The sequence below is a fragment of the Caloenas nicobarica genome, chromosome 3 (genome assembly GCF_036013445.1).
Source record: "Caloenas nicobarica isolate bCalNic1 chromosome 3, bCalNic1.hap1, whole genome shotgun sequence".
Lineage (NCBI taxonomy): Eukaryota > Metazoa > Chordata > Aves > Columbiformes > Columbidae > Caloenas > Caloenas nicobarica.
In genome coordinates, this window is record NC_088247.1 from 26,539,924 (window position 1) to 26,565,225 (window position 25,302).

The window sequence follows — 25,302 nt, forward strand, 5'->3', positions numbered from 1 at the left end:
ATGAGCAGCCTGCTCAGGTGTTTGACCACTCTCAAAGCAAAACGCTTTTCCCATATATCAAGTTGGGATTTCCTGCATTCCAACTCATGTCTGTTTTGTCTCATCCTTCCACTGCACAGCCAAGAAAAGTGGGGCTCCATCTTCTCTATATGTGGTGTATTTCTTATTTATAAAATACTACAGTTGTTTAAGACATAATTTATATAACTATGTAAACACGTTATATGTAAATATATTTTGCCTGATTCAAAGAATTATCAATGTTGATAGAAGTAATCTTAACAAAAAAATAGGGACCATGGCTCTCTTGAACTGGGATCACTATTTTAACAGTACCTGTAAGCCTGGATTTCCTTGTCTTCCTTTTTCTCCTTTCAGTCCCTTCAAAAAAGAAGCACATTTTTCTTAAAACATACATTTGTCTGGGAGACATAATTAAACTATCAAAAATAACACAAGGAAGTAAACCCCAAAATTTCATCTAAACCCAGGCCCAACCAGTCTGAAAACTTACTCTTCCAGAGTTCAGAGCAAAAACAGTGGAGAAAGACACAGTTTCTACTCGAGATACAGGGGAGCCAAGCAAAGATTTGAGTAGTGACATGTGACTCTTCTTTTTCGTGAAGGTATTTCCACGACACTTAGATAACAAGGAGGAGAATCCCACTGTGTCCCATCCCGGGACAGTGCTGGGTCATGTCCCAGCCCCATGGGGCAGCAGCACAGCCCACACCCCTGAGCCCACATGCTCCACACCAAATGTCAACAGCCTGCCCAGCCTCAAAAATGCAGCTGGAAACTCATACTGGGTAATTTTGCTTGAAGAAGAGTTAGGGCTCTTCAAGTAAACCATCTGTGGAGCTTAATCTTTAAAAAAAAGCTCCTGAATTAACATCTAAGACTTGCATTAATTGTGTTGCCAGGTGATTTCAATTAGAAACAAAGTTGATATACCTGGATACCACTTTCACCTTGGTTTCCTTTGTCCCCCTGTAAAATATCGGAAGAAAAGGCTACGTTGTAACATGATTAATCTCAAAGACATGTAGTCTGTGTTTTAAATGAACACAGTAAATACAAGAGAAGCATCTAATATCTTTTATTTATACTGAATGAAAACAAATCACTTTATCTTCATGTACGCAAACACTAAAAAAAGTACAGAAAGTTATACTACAAAGAGAGTCTGTCATAGAATGAGCTATCAAAAAGAAAAGTGGATACTCAGATACCAAGTTAAAATTAAAAAATACAACACGATGAGGTGGCAAATCCAGCAGGATTCTATCCACTCCTTGTATGGGAGGGAGCAGAGAGGATGTAGACAGGGAGGGGGGCAGTATTTCTGATGGGTTAAATTTCATCTGGATGCTAACCATTAAGTATGCTTGCCTTCTCCCACAGATAATACAGTATAAATAATTTCTGTAACACTTCCTATAAACCCATTGAACATAGAAGTTACACACGACACACCAAAGAATGGGTTTTTTTCATCAGAAAAAAAATCAAAACTGTAAGGACTAAATTCCACTTCCACCCGCTCCTTTTGACTTTCGTTGAAATGTTTATAGTAAATAAACATTAGTGGGGTGACTGGCAATCAGATGGTGCAAATGGTACATAAAAGGCAGGTTATCTAGGTTTATCGAGTTGTCTGAACACCACCTGATTGACAATGGAGACAAACAGGCAGCTCTTGAAAACTGTTCAAGCCAATTAATGGTAGCGGTATAAAATACGTACTCCCAGAATGTTTCTTTTCAATTGACTGAAGAGGAAACGTAAAGTTATGGGTGATGCCTCCTGCCCTAACTCTGACCTCTTAAATCAGGGTGACTCTGTTTAAAAAGACATGAATCAAAATGTTGGGCAGAGAACATCGCAACTCACGAAACGAAAGACAGATCTGGGGGGTGCGAAACTGCATTTAATAATTTAATACAGAAAATAATTAGGATGGAGCTTTTTGGATCTGTTTTGCCAGTATTCTTGTAAGAGCCAAACGTGTATGGTTGGTTGGTTTTTAAGAGAGAATGTTTAGTTAAATGCTGAACAGTAGTAAAGAGGATATTTTGTTCATGGCAAATATTTTCCTGATCGAAAATCCCAGAACATAAAAGGGTATTTATGCCAGCTGTATTTGTACTTCAATGTAAAATATTTGGTTTGGTTTCAAGTTTTAAAATAAGCTATAGCTGAAAGGCTTGACTTTTACTGTCAGATGCCCAAACCGCACTTTTTCCTGAATAATTCAAGAGTTTCTCACACTTATGACTTGCAACTCCAGTTAACCAGCGATATATATTGTGTCGTGCATCTTCATATAAAATAGATAATGACTTTTACAAACTGTCTTCATTTTAAAATGTACAGAGGTTCCATAAATTTTAACAAAATCTCCCTTCTTAAAATTAGTATTACTGTCTTGGCACATGTGCCTTACAAGACCCTTAGATATTGAAACTGAATATATGGTGATAATGAAACGAATTAAGCTATTGGTTTGACTCAACTCAAGTCACTCTTCCACTGGGCTTCAGAATATTTTGAAAGACTCAAGCCAGGAAATCTTTGTACTCATGTGCTCTGGAAACCACTGGTTTGAAAGGGGTCAGAAGACTCATTTTTCTACATCTTGTCTTGGAAAATGGGACTGTTCCATTATCACATTTAGCTGAGATAACCTCATCTAAATTTGGATCAGTCTCTAGTTTGTATTGACCAGGGACCTGCTTCAGTCGTCTAAACATTTACGATGCTCTAGGCAACCCAAGGCATCCCCATATGTGTCTACTGACATGTGAAATACTCTAGCATAGGTAAGACTTCCATACATGACTGGCATATATGACACCGGGCATACATGAAACTTGTGACCTTCTGGAGCAGAAGCTGAAGTCTAGTGGAATACCTCTGCATGGGATTTTCATAAAACTTTATATATAACACCCCCCTTCTTACTTACTGCTTCATTACCCTTCAACCTTTCTTTCCATGGTGAAGTACCTGATGAAACTCTTATTTTGGTAATGAGTTTATATGAAGAGCTTCATCCTTCAAAAGGTGGTTCTCCACACTGCTGGTAACACTACATAGATGCAGTATCATATTTTACTAACTGCTTCTTTCTACCTGACACCGTACATGAGCTTCCTTCGCTTTCACAGGATTTCCTGTTTATTTTGAAATCCATAATTTGAATATGTAATCAAGGAATCTTCGCTCTGGTTGAGACTCCAATATTTCCCAGGAAACATTGCTAGATTTCCAAAACAAGTGTCAGATATATTACCTAAAGACAATTTATTTCTATATAAATTTTTCTACACATTCAAAATGGAAGTTATTATTAAATCAGTTAAAATATAATTTAAAATTTGAATTAACCTACTAATTTAATTTGCTCATTTAATTAATTTAAAAGTAACATTACATTTTAAAATTTAAAATCTGCATTTAAATACTATATTTGGGATGATAGTAAATATAGCAACATTTTTAGCCTAGACAACTTGTTACTTGAATAAATATCTACTCTGAACAGCTGCACGTAAAGCTTGTTAGCTATAGCAAACTATATCCTAAAGAAACAAGGCATTCTGTAATAAAGATCCAAAGAAACACTGTAACACTAAAATGAGCTTTATACTTGTATATGCCAATTAAGAAACTCACTGTAAACAAAAACAGTGTCCTTATCATGTTTTCCCATAAAAATACAATAAAATATTGGATGTAATACCATGACTCATTATCTTGCAAAGCAATAAAACATTCGATTTTCAGGAGGTACGTGTCCAGAATAAGGAAACCTTAACTAAAATTTAGACAAAAAATGTAATTTTTAATTTAATTAATAATTAGGTCAAGCATCAATATGGAATTTTACCATGTTTTCACAAAACAGTTCTTCAGCAATGAAGAATTTCAATATAACCACGTCTATAGCAATGTTTGACAGATGTAAGGCTGCACCAAGAGATGGTGAGATCCTTGAAGGCAGGATCTTTATGAGAACTCACTATATAACAGGAACAAACATAGGTTCTTGCTCAAAAAGAAGAAATCATTTTCAACCTGTACAGTACAAGTAGGATCCATCTAACCTAACTTTTGCCATCTAAAAATTCAACATTAACTTAGCTATCTAGGCTTCAGCGACAGTCAAAGAATGGCAGAGAGGTGTGAATTAATGACTCCCCAAGGAGCTCAGAATCTCTCAGCTAAATATGAAGAGAACCCAGACAGCTTGGTTAGGTCAGGTAACACTGAATGGCTAAGACTAACTGAGCTGAATCTCTCCCAGCTGATAGGGTTAATTGCTCCAGTTCTTATGGGAGCTCCATAGAAGACATTGTACAACAGACTTTATAGATGTAGCACTTGCTATACGACCTAAGATTAAATAAATATAGAATCATGGATATAACATTATGTATGTACTATAATTCATAATGGAAATTTCATTAATATCTATGACATAGCATTTTTTTTTAACAGTTTCTCCATTTTGGCCATTCTCTCCTCCCTATGAAAAAACGATTGTTGTTTCTAAAGAATGGGCCTTCCAAAAGATACCAACTGTTCTCTAGTAATCACGATGTATTAGAGAAAAGGGATTTCCTTTAATAGTGATCACTTATAAGAGAGGCATTTCCCATACAAGATGCAATTAAGGTAAAACTGGAAAAAATACTTACCTTTATACCCTGGGTACCAGGAATGCCTGGGTAGCCTGGTTCACCTGGGGCACCCGGTACTCCTAGATCTCCCTGAGTAATAAAATAGCTCTGTGTCAGTGATGTGCTGTGTGTAAAAACATGGACTGCATGCTTTCTCAAGGTCACATGCTTTGGCTATGATATTTTGAAATTTTACAACTGAGGATGATTGAAATATCTGAGAATTTGTGAAGAGATGTTGAATATAGAGCAGCCATAAAAGGGACTCCTAATTCTTAACCTCAGTTTTCCAGTATCTAACTTTTTAATTGCCTTTTAATATATTTGATGTTGATTTTTCAAAATCACACAAATAAAACTACCTGAAGCAATGGCAATGTTTGCACGTTTGAACTTCATGAACAGCTGACTTACATTGCCTAAAATCTACTATAAAATTAATAAGAATAAGCCATCAAATGGATTCTGATGCAATTTTCTGTTAACTGCTGTTTTATTTTGAAATAAACTGCCTATAGCTAATCATGGAAAATCAGTAAATCACGGAAAAGTAGATTGATCCCTTCTTTAACTAGAATGCTTCCAGATTCGTACTTACCTTGGCTCCTGATGATCCTGGTTTCCCCTGTATTCCAGGTTCACCTTTATCACCCTACAGAACAACATAAGAGTATGGCTGATACACCAGTGTTTTGTCACATGTGGTATGACTAGAAAACATAAACAGACACTGCTGGGAAATTGGGTCTTAAAAAGAGGTACAGGAAACCTGAAGTTTCTCTCAGGAAAGGTGAGATACTGGTGACAAACTGGGATCTGTCAGCCTCTGCTCACCTGTCCTGTCCTACCTGCCTGACTTCCCTTGCCCAGTCATACCATGTCTGTGTGGAATGACATTTCCACCCTCTTTTTTAATAAAACTCTGAGAATCCTCTGGACTTGTCTGAGTCAAAATATTTATGTATGTTTTGGGTCTTATTTTAGCCTATGGAATTAGGCATATATTCAGCATCAGGATTTTCACTAAAATCTAAGAATTATTGATAACTTCATGATACTCTTCTGTAAGAATGAGCTTTTTAAGAATGATTCTGTAGGAATCAGCTTATATTCTGAATGAGAGACAAACATACAAAACAAAAACATTTTTCACAAATAAAAATTAAGCTAATAAATTTTCAGAGGTATTCAATCTTCTTGACCATAGCAAATACTGACCACTTTAAAAAATGTTACTTTCGGTACACGATTTTAAATAAATACATATGTACTTTTGGATACAAAATAATGTATGGGTGGAAATGAATCTAAATGTAAATACAAAGTTCAGGCACTGTATTCTATATTCTGAAATATTCGCTAGGACACACAATCCAGTGCTTACTAGCCAAAATTCACCTCGGACTAAATTAAAAGGTTACACTAACAGATCTGGATTTATAGTATCTATTTTTGTTTCTGAGAGCATGGGTCAAATTGATTCTTGCTGTAGTTGCAGTGCAATCAATAAAGTTACATCTGAAATAAATTTGGCTCCTCGGGTGGAAAAAGCAGCACGTAATGTTATTTAACACAATTAAAATATAAATAAACGTAACGTGGGCAGAAAGTTCTGATGGATACTGAGAACTGTCTGGCTCCCAGCATTGCAGAACATTTTCCAGGACTGTGCAGCTGAAACAAAGTCTCATCACCATTTCTGCAATTGTTCCAAACCTCGTGGGATGACAGGCACCATTTACCGAGCTATATTAAGCTCTCTTGAGACTGAGCTATCATATAAGGTAATATAGGAAAATCATCCAGTTATTTACCAATATTCAATATACTAAAAAAATAGCTGCAAAACCCTGGCATTTTGTCATCTATAAAGCAGCCATTTATCAAAGTCAAAAGTGAATTAACACAAATACTCACCTTAGGCCCAGGAGCTCCAGGTAGACCAAATGAGCCTTCTGGTCCCATCAAACCCTATTTATTTTCAAAAAAGGCAGAGACATTTCTGTAATAAGCTAAAGGAATAATTGCTTCAGTGCAGTGTATTAGTATTATCAGTATTATATTTCTATAGTTAAATAGACAGAAATATAATATCTTTCATCATATTACTCTACAGGCTTTAGCTCTGATACAGCACAGTGGATTATTTAGACCTTCTATGGCCTAAGGAAGGGCTACTGTGCAATGGAGAAAAAGAAAATCAGGAAAAAAGTGCAATGCTGTCATGAAATACTCCTGGGAGAAAAAATTCTGCAACTCAAAACCCCATCAGTGTGATCTAATCTTTGACATATCTTTAGTACGTCCTTAGCTATAATTGAAAGTGACACAAGAGTTTCTCATTTTCCATTTAGGGTTCCCCAAACCAGCAAATGTCTATGTGGTATTCTGTAATTCTCTTTCTTCTTTCTGACTACGTGTCCCTCTAAGGTTTACATGCCTTGAGTCCTTTTGCAAACTTTGTGGAGATTTACTGGGAGCAGTTACCTTTGGGGCCCCACCTTTGCATCTTCAGGACTGAACTGTTTATTCAAGAAGCCAAGAACTTCTGCCATGTCAGATTGTGACACTTCAGCACATGTACAAAACCAGAGCTGTGCCAAAGCCGTCCCTTGGATTCCTCTCATGGAAAGGTGTCGGTAAAGGCATATTTAGTTGTCTTTGTTCCATACATAAACTAAGAGCTAAAGGGTGTCAAGCCATCAAATTGCTGGCTTTCTTAATTTCTGTTTAAAGCTACTCTCAAGTATATATTAGAAAAGAAATGTTTTTTTTTTAAATCACACTTTCCAAGAAGGAATTCCCATTTAGAGTATTTTCCACATCTGGTGTTAATTTGTGTCTTTCTCACAATTTCATCTCACTTCTATTTGACTGTAGAACTGCATGCATCAATAAAAACAATATTATTGTTTCATTTGGACTTGCATACATATTCTGAAATATAATCTGCTACAAGAACATACTTAAGACACAGCATAAAAGCATAATAATACAGAAAGTCAAACAATTAAATAAACCCTGAAATCTAACTTGTGAGAGATGAAGTTTTATCAATTATTCTAATTGATAGTATTTTCTAAAACTTCTGTTATCATTATTTTATCTTTGCTTTCATAGAGATAAAAACAACCACCTCCCATTTATTACTAATGTTGGGGACTACCAAGTTCAACGACATTATCTCAGATTTCCTTCAAAAGTTACACGTGATCAAAAATAAATGTATGTCTAGAGCAATTTGTTACATGGATTGTAACTCAGTTTAGCCAAAAAAATACTAACTTTCTTTGCTAAAGTTAAAAGGATGGCTTTGTTTTTGCAGATGCAAGAGAAAATTCAGAATATTTGGAATAAGAAGTAATTCTTTGTAGCCAGGGTTTTCAGCATTTCATCAATTTTCTGGTATTTCACCTGTGTTTTACTGTTAACTGAGGCAGCATAGATTAACTGAGGTTTCTTTCCTATTGTGCTGTGAGAAAGTACTGGTCACCAAAACTTTCCATCAATAAACATAGCAACTTGCTGTTTGGGCTACAGACACTGGTCTGTGAATACAAATAAATGGTATCACACCACTAAAACCTGAGTAATTTTGCTGCCAGTTTTCCTCTGTCTCAGACTTTTCCCATTCAATCAATTGCACATGAAAATTCTTCTATTAAACTTCTATTAAAACTTCTACTAAACTTCAAAAATAACTAAGAACATCATACATCAAATAACTTTCAACACTGTCCTGAACTTTGAAGATTAGATCTGCTTGTTCTAACACAGAAAATCAGTCATTCTATCAAAGATGATGCAGCTAATCTAGTGTAACCTATTATTTGGTAAATAGAGGTTTGCCCTATGCCATTTCTTTCATGATTTTGGAATAGAAATTACCAATTCCTCTCCAGCTGGAGTGAAGTTTCTGAGGTCTGCTTCCACTCACAACCTAAGAGGTGGTGTATTCCCATTAACCATTTGTTTATGGCCTATATTCAGTGTCAGCTTTGTTACTGCAAGGGTAAGAAAATATCAATTTGGTTTTGGAACTTAACCTTGATTATATTAACACTGTCTTAATTCACTTGCACATCAGGCCTGCTTCTTCACTTTTTCTCTTTCTATTTACATAGCAAACCACGTTTTTTTAATTTTCATTTCACTGCAAGGCTTAATTCAATTTGGCTTTTTAAAATAAAATTTAATATTATCTACTGACGCCCTCACTTCTGAGATACAGCTTTCTTCATTATGTGATCTTTTTTGCATTCCTTGAAGGCTACCTTCCTTTTCCAAAAAACACTGTGAAATCATTATTTCTCTTCTCCTCAGATTCCTGTTCTGTGCTCACTACTAGCATGTTAATCAGTAGAGAAAAGCAAGCACAAGTTTGGGAAGGGATGAGAAATGTGAGCAGGGGATTTCTGGCTCCTTGCACATTGCCACCTCAGTGTAGCCTTGTGTTTCAAGTCATGTTAACAAGCAGAGAGTTTAACTCCTACCAACTCCATACCCCATCACATCTAGTTTATGCCCAACACCCGTCCATGGATTACAGAAGTGGTTAAATGTTCATCACAAATGTCCCTCAGTCATTTTTATCTCACAGAAGCTCGAAATACCATGTGTAGAGAAGAGTTTGTTTTGGTTTGTTTTTATCAGATATGTGTATATATCCACGGTGATCTGCAAACATATACTAGAGAAGGCACATCAGAAAATACGTTTAGTATAACTAAAGGTCAGGCATACATCTGCAGGAAAGGGAGAAATAAAACCCAGTTGTCCTGGCTTCTTTTCTGGCACTTTAATTACTAGGCTATATTTAACATATTTCATTTAAAAAATTACAGGAAGACAACTACACTAAATCAGTACGCTGTAAGAAGAAAATTTTCAGATGCAATATAGCAAAAGCTTGAGAACACTATCCAAAAACTATGGCATGTAAAATTAAAAGAGAAGAGCATGTCCTGAATAAAAATAAAGAACAATTCAAGGACATAAAATGTAGTGTTACTCCTCCATTTTCCAGAGCTGACACTATTTATGTGGCAGATATATTAATAAATTTCTGATGTTGGCAATGTAATAGGGATACTTATTACTGAAGAACTTGTTACTGAAGAATTTTCCCAAGGTATTAATAGACCATCCACAAGCTTTCCATCTGTTTTTTCTGGAACAAACATATTCAGTGTGACTAATACAAGGAAAATCCCACTATCTTTTCTGGTTGAAATTCCCTAATGCTGTATAATGCATTCAAATATTCCATGCACCAATTTTCTACTTATTTTATCAGGTGACAAAAGATACATTAAATGAGTTGACAGGAAACAATAAATTATTTTCAAGTGTACCAAGAACCAGATGTTATTTATCTAAATAAAATTTTAAGGAAACATGGTAGGTGAGTTGCTTGAATAAATATGTACACTTTGGAATCCCACGAGGTTTTATTACAGCTGCCGATACAGGCTTCCCTCCGGCATTTTGTTCAGCTTTGCTCAAAAAGAAACAGAGAAAAAATTTCCCACGATAGGCAATAAAAATGATTAGAGGCACAGGTGAGGCAACAAGTGTGCACGTGTTAACTAGGAGTATGGACATTCGAAGTTCCAGTTCAGGCAATGTTTCTTTCAAATGTGGTCTAAATTATGGTGATCAGGAAATTTATTATTTCCAGAGAAGACCTTTAGGTGGCTGAAAAAGTCCTTTAAGATCATGAAAAGAAAATTAACTAGTGTATTTACTCTATACAAAAGGGCTTTAGACAGCTGTGTTTTAGTGGTCATGTCTGTGGTAAAGTCTGGAGGGAGGAGCTGCTGGGTGGGTGCAGAGTCGCTGTATATTGTGCAGGAAATTCTGAATGTATTGGGTGACAGAGTAGCCCAGAATTTGTAAAACCTAAAATTAGTTTCAATCTTTCTTTTCAACCAGGGCTGCACATGATGCTAAACCATGTATCGCTCAGGAAAGTCAGAAGCATTTTAGTCAGCAAATAAGATAAAATTTAACAGCAAAGAAGGGTAAATATCTCAAGCACAAAACGAGAACTACAAAAAGACACGTTAACAGTGAGGATGATTAATAGTGGAACCATGTAAACATTGTTGAACTTTTTAATAAAACAGCATCATAAATAAGCTGTTTGCTGTGTTTGTGCATGTATCAGAATGATTATGAGATCGTTGATTCCACAGAGGACTCTTTCATCTTTACTTTAGGATTCTCTGATCGTTGAGTATTGCTTAGCCATGCGAAATTATTTTTTAAGGCAGCATATGTTCAACAAGTGATAAGGTTCCTACTAATTAATGAAAGATCTCGAACCAGTTTTAAGCAGCTGTCCCTTTTATTTTTAAAATTTCTTTTTGTTAAAGTCTATATATACTTGCAACAATTTTCAGAACCATTATTTTACTACTGTGATTTCTAAAGGATTATAAAAAACACAGAAATCACCCTATTTAGACAGTAACAATGATGTGGTAAGAAGGCCTGTCCAAAAACAACGAATTATTTTACATTTCCTACATTCTAAAATAAAAATCTCACTTTAAGCATTTTGGGAATTCAGTGATCACAGCTATTCTCCCAGTCTTTGTCAAAAGTGCACTATCACAAAAGCATCCTGAAGTTCATCTTCAGAAATCCATTGTATACTATGACAATATTTAATTTGGTCTTAACTTTCATAATAAATTGATGTGAGTACTTTCAAAGTTAATTCAGAAAGTAAATTCCAACTAAAGTGTTTGCTGGATTTGTTTATCAAATGTGCAGTCAGTAAATCAATTTTAAAAGTGGTTATATAATATTTTGAGGGGAATTCAGAGATTAGACTTAGTCTGGTCATATATGCTACCCTGAAAATGCTAGGTTGCTACTATATTTTCCATTTCTTGTTTATGACAATTAGCGAACAACAGCATAAGAATTATTTGTTCACAATAACATCATTTTGCAAACTTACAGTATCCCCTGTTGACCCTTTTGCTCCTGGTTGACCCGGTGGTCCAATTTCACCCTATATTTTTTACATAAAGAGAAGAGTTCTGTGATTAATGCATGTATAGTTAACAAATTTGTTAAATAATTTTTTAAATTATGCAGATTTACTTAGGATTATTTCTTAAAGAATTATGACATTAACTTTTTTACTTTTAAATTATTCATTCCTTCTGGACTAGTAGAAATAAAACCTAATGAGAGATTTTCAAACATGCCACAAAGAATTCAGAGCAGGTCTCCCTCCATTTGCAGCAAGGTTTGATGTCCTAAATCCCCACTACGAAAACTCTCCTCTCAGCACAGACTGAACCCTTACTTTGAAATGGGTATATATATGCACAGGCTTTAACCGTGTTAAATTATTAATAATACCTTCTGTCCTTTTGCTCCTTGATTTCCAGGGATTCCAGGAATTCCCTGAGGGGAAAAAAAATAAAACCTTTTACATATATGGAATAATTTCTCCAGAAAATAATACATAACCCTCCCATGTCCTCATAAATTTAACATTTGGCATATGATTGGGGTTCAAAATATGGGCAGGAAATGGAAGATTAAAAACAAACAAACAAACAAAAATAATATTTTTTTTAAAACCACATAAGAGCAAAGACCTTCAGCTGGAAACATGAAAACTACTTCATCTGGGGATACGATGGAATGTGAATGTTCAGTTGCTCCCCAGCGCTTTCGTGTCAGGAGCCCGTGTCCACCGCTGGGCAGGCTCATGTGCTCCCATTGCCCAGCAAGGGCTCAGTGTTGTAGTGAAAATCCCAGCTGACACGAGGAAAGAAACCACTTCTGATTGTCCGTAAGATTTCCCACATAAAACAGAGCACATCTTCCCCCAGCACAAGTCCTGCTCAACAGGACCATGAGTATGATGAATCTTGTTTTGCCATCTAAAATACAGTGATTGTAACAGAAGAGACAGCCATAATTTCATATTCGCTAGCTTCCACCTCCCTAAATACTTGAAGAAATCTGTCATTTCCTTAGCATCATTGCTCATCTAGCTCTACTATAGATCTCCACAGTTTTCTTATAGTGAATATTTAACTGAATATAATTCAGTTTTAAAACAAAACTTCATATATGCCTAAAATTGTAGTCTACATTAAGTTAATTTTTAAAAAAAAACCTTTTTTTTTTACTAAAACTACTCAAATTTATTGGACAGAGTGTTCTTGTACCACCATTAATCTGCAACAAGAATTTGGTTTACAGAGTACATTTTAATCTAATATTGAAATTAATATGCTGGAGTGAAAACAAGAGGACTGTTTTAGACACCATCAAAATAAATGCAGTCTGTGGGAAAAAAAAAAAAACCACATGAATTTAACAACCAGGAATAACCTGATAGTTTCCATATGGATTACAGCTGTGCAACTCAGGCTTGGAAAAGATAGCTCTATTGTTTTGTAGTTTAAACCCAGCTTCTAGTTAATAATGATCCCACCAAGCAGAAACAGTTCATTGGTCAAAGGCACATGAGCAAACTATGACATCCTGAGCATGTTAGAGATCATCAAAATTCCAATGTACCTATCATTAAAAGAAGAGATTGACGAATATAATAAAAACAACTGGAAAACAATGCCTCATCCTAAGCCTTCTATTCACATTGTGTAACATAAGTCTTCTTGCTAAACTTTAGTCCGAAACCACGTTGGATCTTTTGCACAAAGAAAATAATGGAAAACAGGACATATTTATTATCCAATTTAGGAACTTCCAGACCTGTCCATGAGTTCTCAGTATAATTACTTAACAGTTAATTTCTGTAGCTCTAAAATACAAAACTAAAGGACAAATATCTGTACCTGTAATATAAAACAGAATTTCATACATGCTGAAAAAACCTCCTAATAGGCAGCAGCAACCTTCTCATACTGAAAAGATATACCAAAGCTTTCCACGGTTACATTTCTATGCTATTTGTAGGGCTGAGAGAAGACAGTTCCACACACTTATCCAACACGTGAATGATTCACCACTATATAAGCAAGCCTAAAAGAAGAAACACAAGGTCCTGCTGAGCTGTGTTGAACTTTCTTGGCTAAAAGAAATCACTGATATGAGACATTTAACTTTACATCAGTGGCAAAGAAAGATAAAACTCAAAGAACAACGACTGTAAAACTAAGTCATTATTTCCTTTCCTCCCCCACCTTTTTTACTTCTAATTGACTCTGCACTACTGAAGCACATGGAACTCAGGTTCTTATTTCACTGGGAGTTGGTCCAGACCCTTAAAATTCTCTTATGGCTCATTGACATTTACTCAGCTAAGACTGAGTCTATCACCTATGCTAACGTGAGTGATTCCCAGAGTACACGGGATGGAGATTTTCACAGTTTTTCTCCACATGCCAGTTGGCACAGAAAAAGGAAAATGAAGTGGCTAATTTGGTCATAAAGAATGAGTTTTTCCCATGAGAGTTGTTTTTCTGTATAGCTTCCATGGTTCAGCAATTACAAAGACTAATTTCTGTAGGATCAGCTCCAGCATGCCTAAAAAACTAAATTTGTTTTCCTTCCCATTATCTATTCGCAATCTATTACTTCCTTTTACATGGGTAATCCCTGGTTATGCCACTTACAGTTATCTGCACTGTCCCAGAAGAAAAGGTTAGAAAGTAGTTTAGATAGCATGAGTTTCTTCCCTAACTTCTAGGTCAAAAGGCAAACCAAGCTTTGAAAATGTGTCTTGTTCCTAAACAGAGATTTCACATGCAGAATCTGAGCATTTTTTGTCTACCATGAGTAATAAGGCACTTTTAATAGGAAGTTATGTTTAACAGGGTGACATAACACTAATTGAACTATCAAAGAAACCTTACTCTAATTATCAAAAAATGTATTATTACTTTAAAGCATGAGGTGGAGTAACTAGTTTTACTCCATTTGTAAGATAAAAATGTAATTTTTGTGAAGAGCATATTGTAACTAAAATTATCACAAACGTCTGTGTTTAATCAAAACTTAACACGAAACAGATTCATCATGCAATTTTTCTGCCATTAAGGGAAACACAATGTTTGGAACTACTACAAATAGGAAAACTGCCACCCACTGGGAGTAACAGAATCAATGCTATGGAATAATTCATGATTAACTGGACTACAGAAAAAAACTGCCTTTGGGGATGTCCTTTGCAAAGCTACCAAGCAACATTTTGTTCATATGAAATAAGAAAAAGGGGCTGTAATTCTAGATTTTCTTTTCTTTGTCTTTCCAGATAACTTATTTTATATGGTCTGTATCTATCATACATGCAGTTGTAACACCAATACAACATAGCATTACATTTCTAGCCAAAAATAGCTAAAAATCAAAGCATCTACTGTGCTGTAGTGATTTCCGTGCTTACATGAGTTTGACCATCTTACATTTTTGAATAGGTTAATTTGTTCACCCTCTTCTTTTACAACAAATTTCATGTAAGGTTTATTCAGTGCTTTTTCATATATAAAAGCGAAGTTTATTGAAAGCCTTACCACTGCCTTCGTTCTTTCAGTATCATCAATCTGACCTTCTCAATTACCTTCATTTCATTCAAATGCCTTCCTCCTTCCTGTGACATTTTCCCTTAAATGAGAAGTCTTCACTTACTCCATAGAAGTCTGTAGTATTATCCATTGTTTTATCCTTAATCAGCAAGTGCTATAGTAACATGAAATTTAAAGCTAGCAAGACAAACTAGCAAACTTTATTAATAGGTTTAAAAACTTGTCTGTTCTTAAGATTCTCAGCTGCATTTTTAATCACACACTGCTGAGTTTGTGCCTAAAAACTAATGTGATCAGGTACCATCTGGCAGCTAACCAATATCTTTTATTTATTGAGACAATGCTGTCCTTACCCTTTATTCAGTCTCCTTTGCCTGTTTAATCATTTATCTTCCACTCTGTGTTACTACGTGTACCTAGAAGCCTGTCAGCTTTCTAAGCTCTTGTCACAGACCTATGCAAGCTTTGCAGGGTGCTCCCAGGACATCGAGTGACACTAGAATGCAGTGTAGGTAACTGAAATCGTCTCTGGTGTCACCAAAGGTGCTGTGGGTTAGCTGATTCATCCTTTGAGAAAGATGTCAGTCTAAGAACTGTGTCGTACATGCCAGATGTTGCAGTTGCCCTCATACATCTCAAATGGCCCTTGGGCCAGTGCCTAGGGGACCAAATCCCAAATCTTGATGTCTTGTTCTCTGGAGCAAAAATCAGATTATTTTTTTTTCTTTGCTTGTTTGTATATGGCTGGTATGATAGGTCTCTACAGGCTCAGATGACAAAAGCTTCTGACAAACCCTTCACATTTGCTAGGAATCACAAGACATGAAAATGTAAACGAGGATATTGAAAGGTAAAAGGAGCTAGGGGTACGCTTCACTTGCAAGAGATAGCAATGCTTCGCCATGGGTCTCACAGCTTCAGCACAGAATGAAGCTCAGCTGGGTATGTAACTAAATCCCTCGGCACTGTCTTCCTCAGCTGCAGCCCCCACAGCTGGGACTTCAGAACACCAGAAAGCATGAATTTGTTTCTGTTGTGAAGACGGGCTTCAATGATGACCCTTATACAATCCTATATAAATATTCTATTTTACTCCAGTGTTAGCAATTTAACTAAATCTTCCATTCTTTGATAATACCTGGCAGGTATAATGGATTTGACTGTAAAAGGAACATGGTTTCACAATCCCTGGAAAATCTTTCGTGTAGCTTTCATTAATCATGAAGTTTTGGTTTGGATGTTATTAAGCAGCAGGACTTTTTTCCATGCAGACTCACAAAAAATCCATTAAATAAACTGTCTGAGGCCTTATATACAGATCAACTAGGTGTAAGCATTTTTACTTAAGCTACAAGCTACATTTCTCAAAATACTTTTCCCATTTTTTCTAGCTAATACTATGGATTATCTGTACCTCCCTCAACTGGCTGACAGCCCCAGTATGGAAAGCAGGAGTTTCTAGACTATAGATAACACATCCATTATCATAAAATTCTATCTCTGGAAGATGCAAAACTATAGAATATTCCCAAAAGCTTCTCTGTAAACTGGTTTGCAGTCAACTTGCCAAGAAGATGGGGAAAGCATTAGTATTATTAGTTTTATTAGTAGTATTATTATCTTACTACTATCATATTTTCTTAGGGTAGGCATACAAAACTGTATTCTTTCAACATGCTGCTATAAATGGGCTCCTCACTGAATACAGCACATCTGGACTTATTTTGCAATGTGCCAAACAATTGACAAATACTCTCTAGAACAAATCATTGTGGAACATTTTTTCAAACTATCCATTCTTCTTTCAGCATCAAGACAAAAATACCTGAAATAATGTAATTTTTCTCGACTAAAAATGTTCATGATTTCAAAAGTTACAATTAAAAAAAATACTTCCTCTTTAAACAGTGAGACCTTCTGAAAAAATGAAAGAAGTAGTAAAATGTAAGGTAAGCACAGACCCTTTATTTCAGAGGTCATTATCTGAGGGAAAAAAATCTACCAGCTTCTCTACTACTGTTGGTGAATATTGGTAAATATTATGGTTAATTTTATGGCTTAAGATAGTATCTGCTTTCATATTTTATTTTTTTATAAGGATGTTCAGTGAGGTTATTTTCCTGTGACTCTACCTTGTTTAAATTATTTTTTTTTTAAATGGATCCATCGAATAACATTTAGAGACATTTGTTAAAAGATAGTCACATATTAGGCTGTTGCCGATTTACACAACAAAAATTCAAACTGTATCCCTAAGGATCATTCATAATTCAGGCAGTGAAACAAGCCTCACAAAGACTCCCAGCAGGGCACTGCGAAACTGTAATCAGAGTTTGTGTCTTAAAAAGTCCATAGACTTTTTAAGAAGTTTGCCAGAATGGTGCTTATTTTGATGCCACTCTTTCTTCAGCAGGGTAACTGTTAATCAGGGTCAGCTGAAGAATCAGATTTAAAACAGATAGAAGTCATGAGTCCTGATAAAAATATGGTTTTTATCTAGTGTATATGAGTTCTCTGCATTATGTTTCAATCAAATGGCTCCCTCCACTCTGAAAAATCTGCAATTCTGATTCAGGGAAGACACCAAAGTACATTATGTAAATTATAGCAATAGAACAAGATTCACGAAAGATATCTGTCTACCCAGATATTCTCATGATCTCTTTAAACACCTGGAAAATATGACTATTTATGTATTACTGATCCTTACTTGAAAAAGTATACTTGATGACACATGAGAGATTTACTGGAGGTATGTAAAAAAAGTAAAGTCAAGCCATAATTTGGACAAAAGTACAACAGTCCAGATACTTTTTAAAAGATTACTGCAAATCCCTGATAATCATAATAGAATGAAAGACACAAACCCAATTTGGATAACGGATAAAACTTTCTAGTGGGCAAAGTAGCAAAATATATGTTAAAGAAATTCAAAGAGGTTGTATCTGCTAATATTGAGTACTTGGAATTGATGGAAAAGAAAAATGGGCTAAACACAAGCATTCCCACAGCTATGAGCATCCATCGGACTAGCAAGGCAGCTTTAAATTAAATGCAGGAAAGGAAAAAGCATTACCAAGATCTTTGCAGTTATTAGATCAGAGTTTGCAAACTCCTTTTTTTGGCAAATCTGTTATTAAAAATGAAACACACATACATTAAATGTGGAACACAGTGACCCCTGTTGCATTGCCAACAACACAGAGCTTGGAAAACTATAATTTGAAAGCTGGAAATACTAACAGTAAATGGAATCTGTGTATATCCTGTCACAGGCTGAAACTAGTGTCACTGTTTCTTGCAAACACCCTTCAAAATAATATGAGTAACAGACTCAGTAAATCTTTGAGGATCCAAAGGTGGCCAGACAAAACCCGAGACCCCGCTGCGCAGGTGACAGGGCGATGTCCTCCCCCTGCCTGCCGTGCCAGGCACCAGCCCCACGGACTCTGCAAACCAACATCCACTCTGCTGAAAACGTTTAGACTGACTTCTAACAGCTGACAAACTGACCCATGTTTCACACTTGCATACAAACATGCTGATATTCAAGCAGTTACTTGCCTTCAAAATGTTTTAAAATTTCTCCACTGCCTAAATTATGGAGAAAAGCTCACGTGGGGTCACACAGCTTGAGCACCTTGCACACATCGGACGGCAGAGCGTCCTCGCAGAGCACTGCCTGCTGCTCTGCTCCTTGCACCCCACGCACCCAGCTGTCCAACACTACAAGAATTGCAGCTCTGGTCACACAGGTCACACTGGTGCAGAAAAATGCAATTTTCAGCCATTTCCCTGCCCGTAGTAAGGAGCCACTCAGTTACATTTGCAATCAGCAGGTTTAACAACAAATCATGCATTTTTTTCCATATGGTGCATACTGTGAAAATTGTCACAGGATGTAGCAAATGAAAACAGTAAAACTGTGTTCCAAAGGGGACTGTAAAATTACTAGAAAATTGGTCCATTGCTGGCTATTAAGTAGGATGGGCCAGTATGTATTTTTGGCTAAGGAAGTCCCAAAAGCTCTGACAGACAGAATCTGGCAGTAAATAACAGGAGAAAAATAAAAATCATTTTTCTACATAACCCTATCCATTGTCAGAGAAAAAGTTCAGCGATAATTCCTTTACTCTGAGTCTGCTTGGCAGCTTTTATTTGTGTTTAAGAAATAGCTAGTAAAAGTTGGTGCAGAGAATGGGATCAAACCCTTCCAGAGCACAAAGAGGGAAAAATCACACCTTGATTCATGCATTAATCACTAAGACTAAATTTAATTACTAAAACTAATTAGTCAAGCAAAAGTTCTTGAATGGGTTAGTATTTCTGTAGTACATTTCTTCATTCTTGGTCTCAGTGGATCCAATAACCTTGGTTTTGCTGGTCCTATAGTAAGTTTTTTCATATTGGTCCAATGATTAAAATGTGTCAAAATCCTAAAGTAAATTGTTTTGAAGCTTGACCTAAGAAGAGGATCCCATAAGCACTGCGTTCCTTGTGCTTCATTAGCCCAGAGTACTATTTGATTTGCAATATTTAATGTTTTTAGAACAATGACTAAGCACAAGTATACAATATTTTTAAATTACCTATCTGAAAAGAAACAAACACTGGTTATAACATACATAATAATGAAGCCTTCCAATAAAACAACATGTGGTACAAATGAAAAATCAAGTATTCTAATAATGGTGGGTTTTTTTTCAGTTTGCACAGGAGAGGTCTTAAACCATCATGGTATTTTAATCTTAGCAGAAACATTAAATTAACCTTCCAAATGGATTCAAATTCACTTTGAATAAAGATTTAGTTTTTTTGTTTCGTTATGTATGGGAAGCCAACCTGTATCCAGACAAGAATTTCCATAGCTTCTCTTCACTGTAATTTCAATATGTAAAGATAAGAAAAATGAATACACCAACTGCACCAAATTTCTCCAAATTCGCTAGCACTGTATCTACTTGAGTGCCTGAGATTTGAGTATCAACTTCTCAACTTCAGGCTTCAAGCTCTTTGTGGACACAGACTGTCACCATTGCTTCCTGAAGAGAGGTGAAACCAACTGTTCTCAGTGACAAAACTATCTTTATCACCTTCTTTAAAGCAAGAATATTGAGTATAAGCAAAACTAACGTGGTTTCTCTGATGAAAGGATTTTTAAGGCTGACAAATACTGCAGATCAGCCTTATTTAACTTTACTAATAGTATATCATTTCGTATTTCTACACTACAAAGTATGTGACAATGCCTTGAATACCTGGCATGACCCAAACTGAGCATTTTGCACAAGAAAAATGCAATGCTATTGATCATGAAGGACACATGGAAAAAACATAACAAGAAACTAGTTAGCTTGACAGCCTAGTTACCACTTGAACACAAAAATAACAAAGCAGCCCTGCTTTAAGTTGTTTGCTTGGTTTTTTCCTTCCACGTTTTCTGAAGGGTTCAATTCAACTAATCTAAAAATCTAAACTGTCTCAGCCAGTTAAAAGAAATAGGCAACTTCAGCAGAAAATGACTCCTTCTATTTCAGACAAGTATTTAATGATGGGATTAATAATCCTATGCAGATATTAGTTTCTTATCAGAGAAGAACCGTAACACAGAGATGGACTAAATATGTCTCCTTGACTATATGAGATGAAATAAAAATCATTCTGGACAATTATCAGAGTATAGACTGTAGATTAGATGCCCAGATGCAGCACTTAGAGCCCGGAAGGAGTTACAGCTCAGCTGCTTCGTATCACCACCCTGACCACAGTTCTCAAGGAGGCTGTAACTCAGAACTTCTGAGGACATAGGTACAGCAAATCTTACCTCTGGCTCATCCCATATGTTGAAGAATGATGACCAGCAAGAAAACTGGCTACCCTGCTACAACCCTGTTGAAGTTGGATCAGAAGATGGAAAGTCAAACATCCTTTCGGTAATCCTCTTTCTACTTGTGGTTCAGTAACTCACCATAAACATGTTGAGAAGCACAGAACAGAACAGCAATGTGTAAATTAAATCAACTGAAATAATAAATATTTATGGCTGCTACATTCTGAGTGTCTTCTTCATTCATAGCCTGCTGCCTACGTTTGGTTTCTAAGTATAGCAATCAGCTGAGGGAAGTTTCTGTTTGGTCTCCAGAGTCACTGGAAACTCCAGCAGATATTTATCTAAGCTGTAAATCAGAATGTTAATTCCTAGTGTTCATAGTTCATTAGGAAAGGAAGCTAGAAATACTTAGGGGATGATAAAAGCATCCAGACATTCCTTCTTTTGATTATTCTCTAGTATGAACATTAACAGACACAACTCATACCAAGAAGAGGGCGCTTTCCCTAGAAACCCAAAACACTACGTACCTGTGCTCTATGGAGCAATATTCAAATTCAACTAGGAATTTGTCCTTAAGCAATACTACTAATACTCAAATCAAACTTTATATTACCAATATGTCAAAATGCAATGGTACAAACCAGTGACAATCAATAATGTGTGTGCCTAAAAATGAAATATGAAATTGCACACACAAACAAAAATTGCAGTAAGGAGGATTAGCTCCTAATGGTATGGCCTGTGAATTACCAATGTACAGTTTAAAAAACTTGGTCTATATTTTGCATTTATACATCATAAATGTGGGGGGAAAAAAAAAAAAAACCCACAACAAAACCCACACACTCTGCTTTTATTCACCATAAATGATAACCTTAGAGCTAAAACTTTGTTGCCTGGCAAATATTTAAAGACTTAAAACATTTCTATTTTGCAGCATATGCTAAAACAATGCCAAAAAATCCAGATCTATCTTGATTTTCCATAGCTTGCTTCTGACACCTGACAAAATGAAAAACCCCAGTAAGCACAGTGCTTAGTGACTTCCCACTTAGGACTGGCACATATTAATTAAATATTCATGCATTTCACAGTCTAACATAGTCCGACATACATGACACTTCCTATGTGGTTGAACAGAGCTGCTGAGCAATAACCTTGAACACAGCTGCTGTGAATTACAGATGAACGCAATGTAAAAATGACGTTCTTATTCATAATCTGGTAAACTAAATTATTATGTTATATCCCTTGTATTTTTGCATAAAATCTACTGTCTAAATGACCATTTATTGTTACTAAAATTTTTTTAAATTCTATTAGTATAGATACTAGCAACTGAGGAATTTTATTTCCTACCTCTGTAATACGTGTGAGAGCAGAAACTTAGCACAGACAAATACTCAAATAAGAAACCTGTCATTGTTGCAAAATATTTAAACACAAATCGAAAAAATATCTTGCATATCACTTACTTGTAACTCCTCTGCCACAATCAACAAATGGGATGTTTAGTTCACTAGTTCCAAAATATTTTCTCCTTTACAAAATAACTTTTTTCATTTTTTACTCTTTCTTTCAAGAAACTGCAAAAATGTTACTTCAATGATATCAAATACTTTGTCATATCATATTTTGGTTAAAAGGTGATGCATATATGACTAAATCAGGCCAAACCCACGTGATGGTACTGCCACCCAACAGGCACTGTTCAATACTTCGGCTGTCAGAAGTTCATTCAAATTCTTAAGTATTTCACTATGCATATATTTATTTTTCTGATCCTAGGCATAATGTTTCTGTTGAGGAAAATAGAAAATCCTTTTGTTAAAGATGTAATTTCTAATGTGTTATCTATATTACGGAATGATTTGATAGTGTCTTGAAGTGTTCCTTGAAAACTGTGTGAGTTAAGAAGAAAACTATAAGGCAAGAATAATAGAGAGATGTTGCTGTTTCAAGATTAATCAGCACATTGCTCACTGGACATATAAACACCAACTTTTCTGGCATGAAAATGGCAGACATCAGCCCAATACACAAGATACCAGTCCAAACATTCTCTTCAAGTATTTCCTACTTCAGAAAACCCTGTCTTGGATGTATGAGACTTAGATGTATGTAACTTTCAAGATCTTTAGTGGTCATTCTCTTCTCAGCAGGGTAAATTAACCCACTATGCCTGGAAAGTATTAGATCAGATCAAACGATATTAAACACGTAAGCAAACACATAATTTCATAAACTTACAAGGAAAGTAAAGAATGATTCAAGAACCGAACTTTCTAACTCAGATCAACTACCCAGACAGAGCCAAACTGGATTCACACACACACATACACACAGAGAGATTATATAGTTCTAATTCTTTAATCTAAGACAATTTAGTAACAAATCTGATTTTTAACTGACATTCAGGAGTGAAGAAATTTATGAAAAAGAATATAGGATCAATTTACAGTTGTGTGGATCTGTCCATTCAATTCCTCAAAAATCTCCACTTGCTCAAGTCAGTAATTTTTTAGAATATTTTTTTCAGTCCAAGCAGTAGTATATTAGCTAATATACTTGAAATGTGTCTGTGCATCATTTGCTCAAAATAACCCATCAGAAATGCTTTCCAATGATAACCAGTTATGGGAAACTGACTTTTTCCCACTTAAAAATACATAAAAGTCATATTGTATAGCTATGACATTCAAATGCTGATAAACCATCTTTACAGGAAGGCCCACTGCAATATTAATACTAAGAAAATCTAATTTCTGTTACTCAGAAAAGAGGTTATGTTTGCAAGCATGTGCATACCGCAGTCTCTGCAACTGATGTGAAGATCTCCAGTCTCCTATATGTACAAGCATTTAAATGAGCAAACATTTATATGTATTTTCAGTAATATTACCACAAGAGGGGATATCTGATGTGTACTGTATACAACCATACTGCCAAGTTGATTCACTCTTAGTTTCGTACCAGCTCTTTAGACTCCGTCTTAGCCAAGCTGAGAACATGACAGCTGGAGGCTGAAGCTGGAGTATGAAGTTAATATGATCATTCCCTCTGTGGGAAAAGCCACAGGTGGAACAATGTGGTTTAAGACAAGAGGAAATGGCCTGAAGTTGTGCCAGGGAAGGTTCAGATTGGATATTAGGAAAAAATTTCCTCATGGAAAGGGTTGTAAAGCACTGGAACAGGCTTCCCAGGGAGGTGGTGGAGTCACCATCCCTGGAGCTGTCTAAAAGATGTATAGATGAGGCTCTTAGGGACATGGTTTAGCGCTAGATTTAGGTTATGGTTGGGCCCAATGATCTTAAGGGTCTCTTCCAACCAAAAGGATTCTATGATTCTATGTGTTTCACAGCTCTTACTCTACAGACAGTATCAGCTTATGCCAAAGCACTTCATCTGGGAAATAAAGCTCATTTTCTAGTACAGATAACTTATAATATCAAGTTTAAAGTCTCTACGTGAACATTTCCAGTAAATACTCAAAACTATTTTAATGCATAGAAGAAATTACAATCTTAAATTGAGTTTATGGGTTTGTGTATAAGCAGGCCTAGTTCATTCAAGTTACCTGTGGAATACAAATAAATAAATGCTACCACTGATTTCTTGCTTAGAAGATAGTTACTGCACTCTTTAACAAAGCTGCACCTTACAATGTTTGCTACAGGACAATTCTTTCAGAATCACACTGTTTTAACAGACTTTTTTTAAATTATACAAGATTAACAAATTATTAAGAGACACTTTAACAAATGACAAGCACCCGTTTATTGTAATACAGCTCAGAAAGTCAGCACGGAGATTTTCAGTTGGTACAACCTATTGGTCAGAGGTACTTCTATCACTATGCTTACAAACCAGCTGCAGTGGAGGAGGAATGAGCGTATGTAACATATCAGCACATGAATTACTTTAAAAATTGCCAGCATCACCATAAAAAGGTCACTACAGCATACAAGCATAAACCAGACTACTCTCAGTACTATTTATAACTATAGCACACACCATTCATGTCCATAATAGGCTTACAACCACAGTTCCTTTTGTATTTCCTCACATCTTTTAAGAAAATGCCTTTGTTAACATTGCATCTATAAAATAGCCTTAAAGAAATGGCAGCAAGTTATGCAACCTTTTCTCCACTTGATTTTCCAAAATTATCAAATTTGAAATGGTACTAACTGAAAAATCAAAAAATAGTATTTTTCAAAGTCTCTCCAGACAAAAGAAAAACAAGAAGATGCTATATAAT

The 25,302-nt window shown here is 35.7% G+C and overlaps 1 protein-coding gene across 1 annotated transcript in view; it reads right to left on the bottom strand.

The window, feature by feature from the left end:
- COL21A1 (collagen type XXI alpha 1 chain) overlaps nt 1-25,302 on the bottom strand; it is a 109,412-nt gene that overhangs the window by 10,347 nt on the left and 73,763 nt on the right. The window contains exons 18-24 of the mRNA XM_065630957.1: nt 12,066-12,110; nt 11,656-11,709; nt 6,603-6,656; nt 5,284-5,337; nt 4,704-4,775; nt 955-990; nt 337-381 (exon numbers count right to left, since the gene is read on the bottom strand). Coding sequence (XP_065487029.1) covers nt 337-381; nt 955-990; nt 4,704-4,775; nt 5,284-5,337; nt 6,603-6,656; nt 11,656-11,709; nt 12,066-12,110 — 360 coding nt within the window. The remainder of the gene's footprint in view (nt 1-336; nt 382-954; nt 991-4,703; nt 4,776-5,283; nt 5,338-6,602; nt 6,657-11,655; nt 11,710-12,065; nt 12,111-25,302) is intronic.